This window comes from Ahaetulla prasina, chromosome 5 (assembly GCF_028640845.1).
Source record: "Ahaetulla prasina isolate Xishuangbanna chromosome 5, ASM2864084v1, whole genome shotgun sequence".
In the NCBI taxonomy this organism is placed as follows: Eukaryota; Metazoa; Chordata; class Lepidosauria; order Squamata; family Colubridae; genus Ahaetulla; species Ahaetulla prasina.
In genome coordinates this window covers 62,019,581-62,037,177 of record NC_080543.1, presented here as the reverse complement: position 1 = coordinate 62,037,177, position 17,597 = coordinate 62,019,581, and the positions used below count along the sequence as shown (strand labels likewise).

The 17,597-nt window shown below is 41.1% G+C and overlaps 1 protein-coding gene across 1 annotated transcript in view; it reads left to right on the top strand.

Annotated features, from left to right (window-relative positions):
• DNMT3L (DNA methyltransferase 3 like) overlaps window positions 1–12,954 on the top strand; it is a 42,086-nt gene extending 29,132 nt beyond the window's left edge. Inside the window, exons 9-13 of the mRNA XM_058186442.1 lie at window positions 1,551–1,639; window positions 2,469–2,544; window positions 9,402–9,541; window positions 10,992–11,077; window positions 12,773–12,954. Of these exons, the coding sequence (XP_058042425.1) occupies window positions 1,551–1,639; window positions 2,469–2,544; window positions 9,402–9,541; window positions 10,992–11,077; window positions 12,773–12,917 (536 nt within the window). The 3' untranslated portion in view covers window positions 12,918–12,954. The remainder of the gene's footprint in view (window positions 1–1,550; window positions 1,640–2,468; window positions 2,545–9,401; window positions 9,542–10,991; window positions 11,078–12,772) is intronic.
• The last annotated feature ends 4,643 nt before the right edge of the window (window positions 12,955–17,597 follow it).

Sequence of the window (17,597 nt, the reverse complement as noted above, 5' to 3'; positions counted from 1 at the left end):
ACATAAGAGGCGCCTCACAGCCGATCTCTGCCCCCCTGCCAACACCGTCTGCGACCGGTCAATAAAGGGACCGTCTGCGACTGGTCAATAAAGGGACAATGTTTAATTTAATCCAGGGTTCACCAATCTTTCAGACCTCAGGGCACTAAATTCATAATTTTAAATCCCGCGGACCACTAATATGAATTTTTAAAAAGATAAATAGTATTTAGAGCAATATAAGAAATGCAAATAATTTTTCTACGACCACCAAAATTTTCTCGCGGACCACCAGTGGTCCATGGACTACCAGTTGGTGACCACTGATTTAATCCACTAAAAATTCTGCTGTTTATGTGATCTATATTCTTCTATCATTTTACTCAGGAGAATACTATACATACATACAACCACCTTCCTCATCCCATGTTGTTTAACAGAGTTTAATTGGCTTTAACAGGCATCTTTGTATGTATCCAAGACAAACTGAGATCATATATTATACCCAGGAGTGAAATGCTCCTGGATCGGACCGGCTCGCATGATCCAGTAGCGATGGCGGCGGCTGGTTCGGAGGACCGGTAGCAAAAATCCCTGGCCCCGCCCCCCCTGCCTCTGCTGAGCTACACCATCAGCAGAGGGTGTTTTTTTTACTTTTAAAAGCCGGTTTTGCTTCAGCTGAAACATGCCTTTAGAAGTAAAAAAAAGCCTTTGAGGATCCCGCCCCTCAGCTGAGATCGGCAGAGACTTTAAACTTTAAAATAAATAAATAAATAAAGTCTCCTCTGGCGATCTCACCTGAGTTCCTCATCAGCAGAACCTTACTTGTACTCTTACTTGTAGAAAACATGTTTTCTACAAGTAAGAGTAGAGATTCTAAGGCACTTACCTGATTACAGATGAACGTATGGCTCTTTTTCCAGCCCGAAAGCAGTTTCACTTTCAGCCAGACAGAATCAATCGCTTAGCTAATCTATTTCCTCGGTGATCAACTGGCTGGCTTTGCTGACTGAGGAACTCTGGGATTTGAAGTCCAAAACAAAACAAAACAAAACAAAACAAAATAAAACAAAACAAAACAAAACAAAACAAATGATAAAATAATAAATAAAATAAAATAAAATATCTGTGCAGCTTTCTGAGATTAGGTGTGTTTCTGTAGTGTTTCACTCTAACTACACAAATACACAAAATCTCAGAAAGCTGTATGTGGCATTTTGTGTGTGTGTGTGTGTGTGAGTTGTGTGTGTGCAAAGTGTGAAAGTTGGTTTTTGAGCTTTTTGTGGCTGTGTGAAGTATAAAGTGCAGCTGCGTTTACATTGTGTGTGAATCAGTTGTTTGTGTTGTGTGTGTATAAAGGGTGAAAGTTGGTTTTTGGTACCCCTTATTGTTTTTTATACTTTGTTTATTATTTTTATTATTTATTGTTATTGGCCACGCCCACCCAGTCATCTGACCACCAAGCCATGCCCACCAATTAAGCCATGCCCAAAGAACTGGTAGGGAAAATTTTTAGATTTCACCCCTGATTATACCTAATGTATTTTGCACTTCTCATTTCATCTCTCCAGAATTGAAAAACTTGGGTTTTCTAGAGGAAAGGAGAGGCAATGGATACCTAAAGTACATGGATGATGTCACAGATGTGATAAGAACAAATGTAAGTCCAAGATGCTTTATACAAATTTTATTTTTCAAAATAATAGTTTACTGTTAAGAGGGGGAAGTATTTGCATTGATTTATTACACTTTGTGGATTGCTTTGTTGATTATTTTGAGAATTATTTTTTGTATAGTAGAGTAGATAAGAGGGCATGCTGAAAGAAGGTATTATGGGGAATTGAATGTTTGGGAGAAAACAGTGGCAAGAGAAAGAAAAGTTAAAGTAAAGATAAAAACAAAAGCTGAATTTGAAAATACCCTACTACGCAAAATATAGTCATTCATAGTGGGATGGAGGGAGGTTTAGTATATGCTTTGAGCCTGACTGGAACTGAGATCTGTGTGCATAACTGGATGCCCAGGAGAACTGTACAACTGTTGAGAACTTGAGAAAAATTGGATTTTAAGCATAAGCTGAGTAAGAGGCAGAAGTTTGGATAGGGAGAGTTGGAAGCACCTCCCACAATAAAAAAAAAAAGTTCTGTAGGTATTGTGATTTTATGCTCATTCAGGAGCTTAGTGAGAGGATTTTAGGAGAAGGCATAGAATGTTGTTTTTAAGCAGCTGCTATACTGGGAGTTGGAAATTATGGATTATTTAATTAATATTCATAATAATTTAACGGATTTGAATGAATTTGAAATAAACTATTGTCAGTGGGCAGAGTCTTGCCCAATATGATACATTTTAATTGGGACTTGTAGATTAAGGCAAATTACTGCTTTTGTCCATTAAATATATTAATTTATGGATCAGCATTATTAATGATCAGTATGTTAATTAATGAACCAATCAAGATTCTGAAGCTGATTTATTTTATTTACTAGATAGAAGAATGGGGTCCATTTGATTTTATTTTTGGCTCAACTCCTCCTGTAGCAAAATTTTACAAACATCCATCTGGTAAGCAACCTAATCTTATATAAAATGAAAATATTGATATAAGTACCTTGGATTCTGGTTTGTTGAAAACTATTTATCCTTTGGATAAATTTTTGTTCCCTTTTCTGTAAATAGATTTGCTTGGGAAATTGTTTTATACTTCCATTGATGTTAGTTATCTCCCACAAAAGTATTTATAGCATTGTGGTCTGGCCATGCTGCACATTCCTATGTATATTTTGTTCTATTCAAGCAAAAAAAAAATGATTCTAAAAGAAACAAGATATTAGAGCAACCACCAGTAAGATCCCTCGACTCCTCCATGCACTAACTTTGCCCTCACTGCCAGAAAAAGGAAGGTGAACCCAGATGTTGCTAAAGCACATCTTCCAAGCTTCCTAGGAAATACAGCAATTTTGGAATTGCTGGAAGTTATATTTCAACAACAGTGACAATGCCATAAACTCATTATGATCATCCAGTAATTATAATTATAGATTCACTTCTGAATCACAGGTTGCACTTCTGAAAGCACAGCTGAATGATCCAGTCACTTATATTGGCACTTTTCCCCTTCTCCCTCCCTTCCTCCCTCTCTGTCTAGAATAAAAACTTTTTGTCAGATAAAGCTTCGGGTATACATAAAAAAAATGATGCTTTTCACCTTTGCCCAGTTATGGGGAGGAACTACAGTATATTGCAATTGCTAAGCGAAGGTAAAATATGTCACAAACCAATTTCATTTTTTTTGTAACCTGTAGAATTTCAAGACAGCAACCTAATCTTATATAAAATGAAAATATTGATATAAGTACCTTGGATTCTGGTTTGTTGAAAACTATTTATCCTTTGGATTGCATTTTTGTTCCCTTTTCTGTAAATAGATTTGCTTGGGAAATTGAACTCTTGCGCCTGCGAGGTGCCCCCGCCTCGCAGGAATGGCCCATATCGCTACCAAGGGCCGGCCTCAATGACGGGTCTTGGGACCCACAGAGGTGGCATGCGAGAAGAAAGAGCCTTTGGGGGTTTTTAGACAGGGTATTTTTAAGGGGTGGGAGGGGTAGGGCGGGTGATGGGGGTAGCCCGTCGGGAGGGAAACCAGTTCCAGCGCATGCTCGTGGCGACTATCAAATGGGTTCGGAGGTTATGGGGGGGGAGTGTGTTCCTTTGTGTGAGGGTGAGTCTATTTGCACGGTAAGTGGGAGGGGCAGATATGGCGAAGGGGGATCGATCGACATAGGGGGACATGCGTTCGATGTATGCAGGCGATCGCGTGCCCCGATCCCCCTGACTTTACCCGTTCCCCGGATGGTCAAGACCCTCAGAGCCTGGGCCTTCGTCTGATGTTATGCAACGCACGGTCCGTGGCCAATAAGGCCCCCCTAATACATGATCTGATTCAGGGGGGTGCCGCGGATATTATAGGCGCACGGAGACCTGGTTGGGCACTGAAGGTGTGCCCTGGTTGAGATGTGCCCACCGGGTTTCCGTGCATTCCATCAGCCGAGGCCCAGGGTAGGGGTGGAGGGGTGGCGGTTGCTATTAAAGAGAGTCTAGAGCCGAGGAGACCACTGTACCTCAGATTGCCGGGTGTGAATCCTCTTGTGAGGTGGGGTCATAGATGTCAGATGGGCTTGCTGGTCGCGTACCTGGCTCCTTGCTGCGTGACAGCTGCCCTGCCCGAGCTCCTAGAGGTGCTTGCCGGGGTGGCAGTGGAGACCCCCAGACTTTTAGTCATGGGGGACTTTAACCTGGCATCTGCCGCTCGCCATCGGCGGTAGCTCGGGAGTTCTTGGCTTCCATGACGGCCTTGGACCTGACTCAAGTAGTGGATGGCCCCACTCACATCGGGGGTGGCACACTGGACCTGATTTTTGTCTCTGGTCAGTGGTTGAGAGATCTGGACTTAAAGGAAATAGTCATTGAACCTTTGTCATGGTCAGATCACTCTCTCCTTCGCCTGGACTTTCTGACCGCTACCCAACACCGCAGGGAGACGGAACCATTACGTTGGTACCGCCCCAGGCGCCTGATGGACCCAGAGAGGTTCCGGACGGAGCTTGGGCCATTTCCTGAGGGTCTGGCTCACGGCACGGCAGAGGAACTAGCTGCAGCCTGGGAACGGGCTGCGGCTGGGGCTTTAGACCGTGTCGTGCCTTTGCGGCCTCTGACCCGGCGTAGATCCCAACCGCCCTTGGTTCTCCGAGGAGCTGAGGGGATGAAACGCCGGAGAAGACGCCTAGAGAGTTCCTGGAGGTCCAGCCGCTCAGAGGTTGATCGGACACTAGTTAGATCCTATACTAGACCTACCTAGTGGCACTGAGGGAAGCGAGGCGCTACGCCTCCTCATTGCGCCGGCAGATAACCGCCCAGCTGCCCTGTTTGGGTGACCCGCTCCCTCCTTCACCAGGGGAGCGGGATGACCCGCTGCAGGGACGCATGAGGAGTTTAACGGTTATCTATACGATAAAATCGCTCAGCTTAGGGACGGTCTGGACCAAAATTGTGGCGATTCGGACGGGCGCCTGAGGGCGGTCTTGGTGATGTTGTTTGGGATGAGTTTGACCCTGTGACTGAGGACATGGACAGGTTGCTGGGTAGATTGAATGCCACCACATGTTTACTGGACCCGTGCCCTCCTGGCTGGTGCTGGCCACCAGGAGGTGACACGAGGCTGGCTCCAGGGATTACGAGTGCTTCCTTGTTGGAGGGAGTCTTCCGCCGCCTTGAAAGAGGCGGTGGTGAGGCCCTCCTCAAGAAGCCTTCCTGACCCGCTGTTTTAGGTAATTATCGCCGTCTCCAACCCGCCGCGCGAAGGTTGTAGAGAGTATGGTGGCATATCAGTTCCCCTGCACCTGGAGGAAACTGTCTATCTGGACCTGCTCCAGTCCGGCTTCCGCCCGGTTACAGCACTGAGACGGCTTTGGTCGCGTTGGTGGATGATCTCTGAGGCCAGGATAGGGGTTATTCCTCTGCCCTGGTCCTATTAGACCTCTCAGCGGCTTTCGATACCATCGACCATGGTATCCTGCTGCGCCGGTTGGAGGGATTGGGAGTGGAGGCACCGCTTATCGGTGGTTCTCCTCCTATCTCTCCGACCGTCGCAGACGGTGTTGACGGGGGCAGAGGTCGACCGCGCGCCTCACTTGTGGGTGCCGCAGGGCCGATTCTCTCGCCTTCTGTTCAACATCTATATGAAGCCGCTGGGTGAGATCATCAGTGGCTTCGTGTGAGGTACCAGCTGTACGCTGATGACACCCAGCTGTACTTTTCCACACCGGCCACCCCAATGAAGCTATCAAGTGCTGTCCCGGTGTTTGGAAGCCGACGGGTCTGGATGGGGAGAAACAGGCTCAAGCTCAATCCTCCAAGACGGAGTGGCTGTGGATGCCGGCATCCCGGTACAGTCAGCTGAGTCCGCGCTGACTGTCGGGAGCGAGTCATTGGCCCCGATGGAGAGGGTGCGCAATTTGGGCGTTCTCCTGGATGAACGGCTGTCTTTGAAGACCATTTGACGGCCGCTCCAGGAGAGCTTTCCACCAGGTTCGCCTGGTGCGCCAGTTGCGCCTTTCTAGACCGGGATGCCTTGTGCACAGTCACCACGCCTTGTGACGCCTCGCCTGACTACTGCAATGCTCTCTACATGGGGCTCCCCTTGAGGGGCATCCGGAGGCTACAGTTAGTCCAGAATGCAGCTGCGCAGGTGATAGAGGGAGCCCCTCGTGGCTCCCGAGTGACACCTATCCTGCGCAGGCTGCACTGGCTACCTGTGGCCTTCCGGGTGCGCTTCAAGGTGTTGGTGAACGTCTTTAAAGCGCTCCATGGCATAGGGCCAGGTTACTTACGGGACCGCCTGCTGCTACCGAATACCTCTCACCGACCCGTGCGCTCTCACAGAGAGGGACTCCTCAGGGTGCCGTCGGCGCGACAGTGTCGTCTGGCGACACCCAGGGGAAGGGCCTTCTGTGTGGGGGCTCCCGCCCTCTGGAACGAACTCCCCCCAGGACTTCGTCAACTTCCGGACCTCCGAACCTTTCGCCGCGAGCTTAAAACCCACCTATTCATTTGCGCTGGACTGGGTTAGTTTTTTAAGTTTTATGGGTTTTAATGGGTTTTAGTTCTAAATTTTAATCGTGGCCAATTTAATAAGTTTTTTAACTGTATTTTAATTGTATTTATAGTGTATTGTGTATTTTTACTTGGCTGTGAACCACCCTGAGTCCTTCGGGAGAAGGGCGGTATACAAATTTAAATAATAAATAAAATAAATTGTTTTATACTTCCATTGATGTTAGTTATCTCCCACAAAAGTATTTATAGCATTGTGGTCTGGCCATGCTGCACATTCCTATGTATATTTTGTTCTATTCAAGCAAAAAAAAAATGATTCTAAAAGAAACAAGATATTAGAGCAACCACCAGTAAGATCCCTCGACTCCTCCATGCACTAACTTTGCCCTCACTGCCAGAAAAAGGAAGGTGAACCCAGATGTTGCTGAAGCACATCTTCCAAGCTTCCTAGGAAATACAGCAATTTTGGAATTGCTGGAAGTTGTATTTCAACAACAGTGACAATGCCATAAACTCATTATGATCATCCAGTAATTATAATTATAGATTCACTTCTGAATCACAGGTTGCACTTCTGAAAGCACAGCTGAATGATCCAGTCACTTATATTGGCACTTTTCCCCTTCTCCCTCCCTTCCTCCCTCTCTGTCTAGAATAAAAACTTTTTGTCAGATAAAGCTTCGGGTATACATAAAAAAATTATGCTTTTCACCTTTGCCCAGTTATGGGGAGGAACTACAGTATATTGCAATTGCTAAGCGAAGGTAAAATATGTCACAAACCAATTTCATTTTTTTTGTAACCTGTAGAATTTCAAGACAGCAACCTAATGTACTCTGACAAAAGTTCTATAAGCCAGTTTAAGTTCAGCAATGGTGACTGTCTTATTTTGAGGGTCTTTATGACTGAGTGAGGACTTGAATCTGAATCATCTTAGTCCTAGTTCAGACATAACCCATTTGTTCCTACTGATATTGGCTATTATTTACATAGTAATTCTTGAATACAGCTCGCCTGTCTGGAACCCATATCTCATTTCAGACATTAATACAATTGAGCGTGTTCAGAAATATTTTACAAGAAGAGTTCTCCACTCCTCTGAATACAGCCAAATACCTTATGCCACCAGACTTGAAATCCTGGTTTTAGAAAACTTAGAACTCTGCCGCCTTCGACATGACCTGAGTTTAACTCATAGAATCATCTGTTACAACGTCCTTCCTGTTGAAGACTACTTCAGCTTCAATCACAACAATACACAAGCACACAATAGATTTAAGCTTAATGTGAACCACTCCAATCTTGATTGCAGAAAATATGACTTCAGCAACAGAGTTGTTAATGCCTGGAATGCACTACCAGACTCTGTGGTCTCTTCCCAAAATCCCCAAAGCTTTAACCAAAAACTGTCTACTATTGACCTCTCATCATTCCTAAGAGGTCTGTAAGGGGCATACATAAGAGCACCTACGTGCCTACCGTCCCTGTCCTAATGTTCCCTTTGATTGTATCCAATTTCATATAGTTATTATATATATACAGTATGCTTATATATCATATAGTTATTTCATGCTTATGCTTATATATATTGTTGTGACAAAATAAAATAAAAAAATAGTAGAGTTTGGTGTAGTGGTAAAGACTGTCAGGCTAGAAACCTGGGGACTAAATTGTGCTTAAGGGTTGAAGCCAGTTGGGTGAATTTGGGCCAGACATTCTCAGCCCTAGGAAGCAGGTAATGGCAAACCACTTCTGAGAAACCTTGCCAAGGTGAGCTGCAGGGACTAGTACAGACAGTTATCAGGAGTCAAAAAGTGACTTGAATACTCAAATAAAAATGGTGGGTAACATTAATCTACTAGACTAATATTATATTTTATCAATTTAAGAATTTTAATATGCACTTCTCTCCTATCACTGCCCATAAGCATATGTTGAAATTTACATTATAGAACTATGGCTGACATGAACCAATTACTAGTAATACGATAACTTTCTCCTTTCGTAAGTATAATAAGTTATTCTAATTTATACAAGCTGCATCCTAACCATATTGGCTAGGGAATTCTGAGAGTTGAAGTCTACGCATCTTAAAATTCCTAAATTTGAAAAGCACTGCAATAAGGGATTATTTTAGCTATTGATATTTGTGGCAGTAGCCAAAGAGCTAGATGGTGTTTTGGTGTAACTTCTTGCTATTTCCAGATCCAGGAGTATACCTTCCATCATTCATAAGCACCAAAATTGGGAGAGGTTGCTAGATCACCAATCTACATATATAAAACTTAAAATTACAAGTAGTCCCTGATTTATGACCAGTCAACAAAACACTTCAAACCGTTGTAAAATGTATTAACTCCTGTGTCACATGACTGTATTCCAGGTACTTGGCAACACATTTATGACAGCTTGCAGCATCCCATAGTCACATTACTGCAATTTGTGACTTTTTTGGTCAGTTTCTGGCATTTTTTGTGTTTCCCAATTTTTAGCCAGTTGATTTATTTAATGATTGCCCTAAAAGCAGTCATAAAATTAGGTTTGATCAAGTGGGTGCTTGATTGATTTACAACCATCATGATTTACAATTGAAATTCCAGTCCCAATTGCAGTCATAAGGGTATTATGTGCCAGTGAATTACTGATATGAAACAACTCCCTAACTGAATGTTATTGAAAAGGTCCAACATTCTGGACAACTGAGAAAGATCATGTAGTTTATCACTTAAAAAAAAGACTAATTTATTTTTAGAAACCATTTTCAAAGGCTATTTACAAGAAAACAAACTTCTTTCTTCCTTCTAAAGCCTGGTATTTTTACCAATATTTTCGTATACTTCAGTATGGAAGTCCTGAAGAAAGAAATAAAAAGCCATTTTTTTGGCTATTTGTAGACAACATTGTCTTGGATGAAGAAGAGAGAGATGCAGCTTCTCGCTTTTTTCAGGTAAGTTGGAAATCAGTTGCTACTGGGAAGTGAATGAACTGAGTTTGTATTAATTATTTAAATACCTAAAATTCCTGTAGATTTTTACTGGAACAGTACAAAATATGACATTGGCTCTGCATGCATCCCTGGAGAGATTTCAATTCATCCTATGGGCATCCACAATGAAACTCAGATGCACAAACATGTGATTGCAGCAAGCCTGCATTAAAGCTGATTCTCAGTTTGTTCCTAAGCCTCATATAAATGGTCCTGGAAAACAGTTCTACATTCTGTTGTGCAGGGATCTTCAGACCTCACACAGCTTCCTAGATGATCCATAGAGTCCCCTCCCAAGATAAAGTTGCCACAGGTTGTGAGCAAAATGGTAATAATTGGAAGTCCTTTATTTCTTCCTCTTAGTGTTTTTTCACAAGTGCAAGGTCTGCTTTTTTCAGATCAGCTGATTATTGATCCATTGGTTACAACAGGAATTGACTGGCCAGCTTGTACACAGGCTTTACCCGAGCCTGATATTGTGGGCTGAGAGACACTGGTCCAAAGCTACTCAGCTGGCTTTCATGACTACATCAGAACCAAAACTCAAAGTATACTGGCTGAATTAAATGAAATTGTGTACAAGTAGTCCTTGGTTTATGACTGTAATGCAGCCTGCCTATTACAGTCACAAGTCATGATAGTCATTAAGTGAGGTGCCCACATAACTACTTTATCTAATGAGTCCAATAACTGCTCTCTCCCCCACTTATTAAACAACTGCATGGATCGTTGGGAGGCCTAGCACAGGACCAGACTTGCACTACAGCACCTCTCCAGCTTACCCATGGCCTGGTTCTAGCTCACAGGTGGCCTGTTCCACTGTATAGGGTGGCTAAAGGATGGATTGTTGAGGTGCACAGATTGTGTTTGAGGAGAGCTGGCCTGTTCTACCCTGCATGGCTGCATGGCACCATCCAGGAAGTGGGTGGTGTTTCATTGTGGACACTTCCAAAATGGTGCACATTTCCAGGAAAGTGTCACATGGCCTCCACTGTTTAAATAGAACATGCAGTGGAGCAGCTGCTTCCTGAAAATCTATCAAAAATTAAAATTAAGGATCGGAAGGAGACTGTGAAGCAGGTCCAAGGCCTGCGGGGACCCGTCGAGGCATAAAAGCAGGCCCAAGACCTACAGGAATGCAGAGGGATGGCAGGAGGCAGGAGGCAGGAGGGAACTGCAGCATCCCTGCAGTTAGTCATAAGGGTGGGCATATTGCCATTTTGTTTACATGACCATGGGGGCACTGCAACAAGGATCATAAGTCCCTTTGTTCAGCAGCATCATAAATTTGAACAGCTGATAAATTAATAGTTGTAAGATGAAGACTACCTATAGTTTTGTATTATGTGGAATGGTCATTGTTTGGAGAAAGCATTCTAATGGTTGATGTATAAATATGTTTGTTTTACAGATGGAAGCAGTTCTCAGATATAAACAAGATGACAGCAATGTCCAGAATGCAGTGCATATCTGGAGCAACATTCCATCTGTTAATAGGTGAGTAATTTGTTAACTCAGTTTAACTATGTTCTTTTGAAACTGAATTAATGTAAAGTGTTGTAAATAATTTAGGAAATCCTCTGTAACAATTCTTTGCTTTTTTTTACTATAAAAAAGCAATAACAAATTTGCAGTAACAATTTTTCAGAATTAGGTACAGCTGAGGTGCCTGAATTTGTACATACCTACTGTAAACTGGAACGTTGATAAATATCATGAATTACAGCACTGTCCCACATCTCCTAACAATAGTATGCTGTAAACTGCTTGGTCTCCTTTAGATATTTTGCTGGATTAGTGTGCCTTTCATTCCCAGGAACTATAGCTATTGGTCAATGCACCAGAGGAAGGTAGGTAATGTTTCATATGAACTCTCACACAAACTTTTATCATTTGATGATCAAGTCGTATTCCAGTTTAAATCAATTCCTACAACACATCTGTGGGTGGTAAGTAGGTAAGGTTTGCAACAGTTAAATAATTTATTATATACAGTATTATACAATATACTATATACAGTAACTCCTGGTAATTTTTAGATTTTGCAATTATTCTCCAAATATGTGTCATATGAATATATAGCAAGAAAAGATGAACCAATGTAGTTTAATTTGTATAATTATCTTTGTTAAATAGAATTTGGCTTTCTGCTTTTCCATGTCATGAGAACTACAGTATAATTTCTCTAAATGGAGTAAGAGGTATAAAATGAAACTATAGACAGCAGAGTACAGTATTGTTCATGATAAATAATATTTGAAAATATGAATCAACTAGCCATTTTCCTTTTGAGGAATTGTGGCTAAAATTTGGCTTGGTTTTTCTATCAGAAATTTCTCTAATAGCCAAGGGCAATGTCTGCTCTATAAACTTTTTTTATTTGATCTCTAAGGGTGTACAGGTAGTCCTTGACTTGTAACAGTTTGTTTAGGGACCGTTCAAGGGTACAACAGCACTGAAAAGTGACAAGACTGTTTTTCACATTTACAACAGCATTGTTGCAGCATTGTGATCAAAATTTGGGATGCTTGGCAACTGATTTAAAAAGTTTGCAGTGTCCTGAGTTTATGTGATCATGTTTTGTGACCCTTAGCAACCCTCTGACAAGCAAAGTCGATGGGGAAGCCAGATTCATTTAACAAACATGTTACTAACTTAACAAATGGCATGATTCACTTAACAACTGTGGCAAGATACGTCATAAAATGGAGAAAAACTCACTTAACAAATATCTCACTTAGCAACAGTAATTTGGAGCTCAATTGTAATTGTAAGTTGAGGACTACCTGTACTTTATTGAACAGTACAAAGGGTAAAGGAGACAGATTTTCCTCTTCTACAGTAGGTGGATTAGAAAGCCACCTTTTTTTTTAGCCAGAGAAGTTCTGTGCTTTTAACACATACAAAACTGAACAGGAACATGGAATGTGTCCAGACACATTATTTTGTCATGAATTTGGCATCGGCATCTTTAAATGTAGAACTATCTGCTGTATTGCACAATGAGGCCTTGTAAGATCTCCAAAGGTAAAACGGCCCAAGTAGAAAACAGGATAATCCTTTATGTTCGGTTGAAATAAAAATGTAAGTGAAATGCTGAACAGGCACTGAAAAGATGTAGATGTTTTTGTGTGCTTGCTTGCTTGATTGTTTTTGTTTTTGTTACATAAACATTTTCTAATTCCTTTCTAGCAAATACTCTGCTTCAGCATTGAACATGGATTTATCTCTCTTGGCAGACAACATTTGCAGATCTAGAATTTTCTCTCAACGTCCAGCTACACTGATTAGAGAGTTTTTTGTTCCTTTGAAAGACTATTTTAGGGCCTTTTCATAAGCCAATCTTGCACCTTGAATCCAAAGCAAAGACTTTTGCAATGTGACTTTTACAGAGTATCTTGCTGTGCAGATGAAATTATGTTCAGTATGAAGATAATTTTCAGTATTTGTTGATAACAATTGTGCTCATGCTGAACATAATTTCATCTCCAGATTCATTTGCATCAAGCTACTGATCACGCTCTTCTTCCTCTAATCTGTTCACAATATTGTTTAAAAACATTTATAGGCATATTATTGCTATGTCATCCAACTGTTGCCTTTTAAATTTCAGTTTAAATGGTTTTTCATCCCACATATATACAAATTATGTGTTTCTTTTTTAGGAAGTTATATGCATAACTTCATGCTGAATATATTTAAGCTAGTAAATGTAGGTTTAAATTTTAAAATGCAAATTATATATATAAACAGAATGCCCTGATAAACATAGAAATATGATAATTCATGATTCCAAATGTCTCATAAGGAGAATAAAAAGGAAAATGACCAATGATAAACAATGAAAAGATAATACTTGCATTGATATATATATTATTTTGATAGTTTTTCTAAATAACTACTTGTAATAAAATGTTTTCTGGTCTTAAAATAGAAATAATTTAATTCTTTATGATGAATCCCATAGAAAATAACTACCTATAAAGCTTGTGAAATCTTCTTGTCATATTATTCTAAATTCTCTTGACTGAGGACTCACGCTTATTGAATGTCCTTCTAATTACAGCATGAATATACCTAGTAACCTTTTTATATAACATTTCTTTCTAACACTTCTTTCAGTTCAACCCTAGTCTACCTCTTAAATTTGTCTTTAGCTATATTAGTTTAAAAGGAATGCTTTTCCTGTTCTCCTGATAGAAATTTTGGTTTGACATGATCTAAGGCACTTCATCAACAATATGGCTCATGGCGGGTGGATTGGGTAGAATAGTGTGGGTGTTTATCTCTCCGCTGGTTGCTGGGCATTGCACATCATGACTATTGTATCTTGCTGCAAAAAAAACCCCTAAACAACTGATTTCGGTAGAATATCTTCCTCAGTGGTGAAATCCAATTTTTTTTACTACCGGTTCTGTGGGCGTGGCTTAGTGGGTGTGGTGTGGCTTGGTAGGCGAGGCTAGGTGGGTGTGGCAGGGGAAGGATACTGCAAAATCTCCATTCCCTCCCCATTCTGGGACCAGCCAGAGGTGGTATTTGCCAGTTCTCCAAACTACTCAAAATTTCTGCTACTGGTTCTCCGAAATGCTCAAAATTTCTGCTACCGGTTCTCCAGAATCTGTCAGAACCTGCTGGATTTCACCCCTGATCTGCCTATACATAATGGCTAATTTTGTGTTTTCCATAGACTTTACCTGGTCTTACATGAGTTCCTTATAAACACAGGCTTAGCACTCTTTTGAAAATGCTAAACCATTAGAAAACTTAGAAAACCCCAATCCTTTGCTGCACAAGTTGGTTTTAAACTACAAAAGACAGTCAGAACCTGTGTTGCTGCCTGTATCATCTATATGAACCTTATAGGCTTTCCATTGCTTCTGACACAAGTGGCATTACACAACCAGTTTACTAGCAGGAAGATGGTCTATTTTGCCTATGCCACATTCTACATGTATATGATGTGAGCCACCACTACTCAGTACCTGTATTACCATTTGCAGCACTTGATTGAGGAGTTTGTTTATTAGCAATCATTCCTTCCAGCTCCATTCAGCTCTTCTCCACACAATTAGTTCAAACCACACATCCCAGATGTAAAGGAATGTAGGATGATGTGTTAGAGAAGAGGAGAGAGTACTGTATCCCTAATGCTCCTTATATCTTCCTCACATCTAGGACCTGCTTGTTAGCCTATTTCTGAAGCTGGGAATTGTGTTTTTTAAAAGAGTGCTAAATCATGTGCAAAAATAGTGTGTCAGCTATAGTACTCTTTTCACATGGGTTTCAAATTGTTTCAAAAGAGCACTAAATCTCCTTTCAGAAAGATCAAAATCAAATATTACAGGTATGAAATGATCAGTTAGGTAGGCCAGTTGAGAGACAGCTAAACCAACCATTCAAGTCACCATAATTTCAATTTCATTGAAGGAAAGACCAAATCAATACCATGTTACCATGCTCTTGAAAAAATTGTCCTCATATTCATTCATTCTTTTCATTCTTTTCACTTTTCATTCTTTTCACTTTTCATTCTTTTCACTTTTCATTCTTTTCACTCAGGTTAGGTGGCAAATACAGAAACACAGCAACCTCTTCTATCAAGATCACTTTCAAAACTCTATTTAAAACTATGATTTCGGACATCACTTTCATCATTTCACACTCATAACCATTTATTTATAGTCAACATATTAGATCTGGAGCGTTCAGCATGCTAGTTCACTGGGGGGGGAAACTAGGTCAAATTTTGCAATTTTACACAATGCCATTAAGTCCAAACTTTTTTCAGTTCATAGGCATACATTAGAGAAAAATGAAGAAAAACAAACTAGAAAATTTTACAAGTTCATTTTACAAGTTCACATAGTTCAAAACTGACACATTTTTATGCTACACTGTAATATAATATCAGAAGAAAAAAATATAAACAGTCAAATTTCTGCAGAACTTGTCATTTTAGAAACACAATATACAAAAAAGACTTCCTGCTGCTCAGAACAGTATTAGAATAGTAACCAGATCTGTAACAAACTTTTTAAAATAAGTAATCTTGTTACAACTGAAGGGCAGATATTTGATTTAAACCATTGTTTTTAGTCAAAAGTTTAAATTAAGTTTTCTATTGTTTGTAGCATCTATGATTTGTATTCTATGCCTACTCTGACAGTTAACAATGGGTATGACTAAATGCTTCCGAGATCTTTATAATGCACAACATATATGTATTCATGACCTTAGTTGAGAAAATGCAGATATCTTAGAAATGAAGGGCACTAATATGCCACCTTTCAGGTGAGTAGGCTACACCTGTCACCAGCTGATACTATGAGAACTATAATGCAATACATGTGAAGAGAACTATGCTGGTAATGTTTCATTGTTTTAAGGGCTGAGTATTTAAAGATGTCTTTATTATGTGGCTATATCAACTTGCAAGGTCTAGGAGTGTAGAGGTAACAGGCATTGGCCTGTTATTGAGGAAGGTACTATATTTGCCACAATAAAGCATTGTGTACAGATCTGCTACGGCACAGTTCCCCACGTTTTTTGGCTTTGCAGATCTGAGAGAATTGAGGGGATGGTTCTGCGCATGTGTGCCGTTCCATTTGTGTGAGTAGTGAACAGGTGTGCCCACTGCTCACACAAATGGAGCGGTGCACATGTGCTTGGCCATTGCTTGCATAAATGGGGAATGTAGGCACACTCACCCACCACTTCCATGGTCCGGTTCCAAAAGGGTCAAGGTGAAATGCTACCGGTTTGGATTAGTTCTGCCGTCCCAGTAGGGAAAATCTGGACTGGATTGGAGAACCGGTAGAGATAATTTTGATTGGCCCCACCCATCTGCCCTCCCCCTCCTCTCACCTTTCCTATATTCTGTTTTTTATTAGCTCAGCTGATTCGCATGGCAGAACGATTGCTGCCTCAACTGAACTAAGAAACAGCAAATGAGTCTTAGTCTCATTTGCCCACAGCTGGAATAATAAACGGACACTTTCTGCTGCTTTTTTTTCTCCCCCCAGCTCCCACAAGCAGGGAAAGGAATGCTAGCTTTAATGAGATGTTTGGGCATTCAGCCAAGAGCAATTATCACCACCTTAAAATGTTGGGAAGCTGCAAACCACCTTGCCTGAATTGAGAAACTGCCTCAAAAGAAACTGCCTTTTGCTTCCTCTGGAGCAAAAGCAGAGAGCCTCTTTCAGGGAAGATTTCTCTGTCTTCTATTTTTCTTCCACAGCAAAACAAAACAGCCTCTTCCTGTGAAGGCTTTTCCAGTTCTTTATTCTGATTTTCTCCTGTAGTAAAAGAAAGCCCTTTCTAGTGAAGCAGTTCCACTGGTTAATTGTTCTCACTGTCAGAAAGTTTCTTCTTAGTTTTAGGTTGCTTCTCTGTTTCTTCAATTTCCATCCATTGCTTCTTGTTTTGCTTTCTGGTGCTTTGGAAATACATTGCCCCCCCTTCTTTTTGGCAGCCCCTTAAAAGCCTGTTGCCTATCACACTCTTGGGCATGTGAGGCATTTCCTCCTTTCAGTGGTCCATGAAAGTACATCTATAGTATGTAGATAATAAAGTTGAAAAAAGGTGAACAACATTTTTACAGAACTATAAATATGTTGATGTTGGGTGGTGACAAGGAATGATTGGGAGGGGAGTGGCCAGGCGAAGCACCCCTTGACGTGAGTGACATTGAGTTGGCCAAGCCCCCCCCCATCACATGACCATGCCCACAGAACCTTTAGGGAAAATTTTTAGATTTCACCAATGGTCAGGGCCCAGTAGTGGGCTGGGGGTTGGGCCCCTGGGGCTATCATGTGGTGAGCTTCTTTGGAAAGCAAAGAAGCTCACAGGCCAAATCCATCAGTAAATTGCCTGCTCAAGCCTCAACTGAGCTCTTGGGGTGAGTTACGATGACTATAACTAATTCTAGATCATTATCACAACATTTTTCCTTATGCAGCTATAATTCTGGAAATCAGTGAGAATTTTAAAAATAATAATAATCCACTGATTACATGAG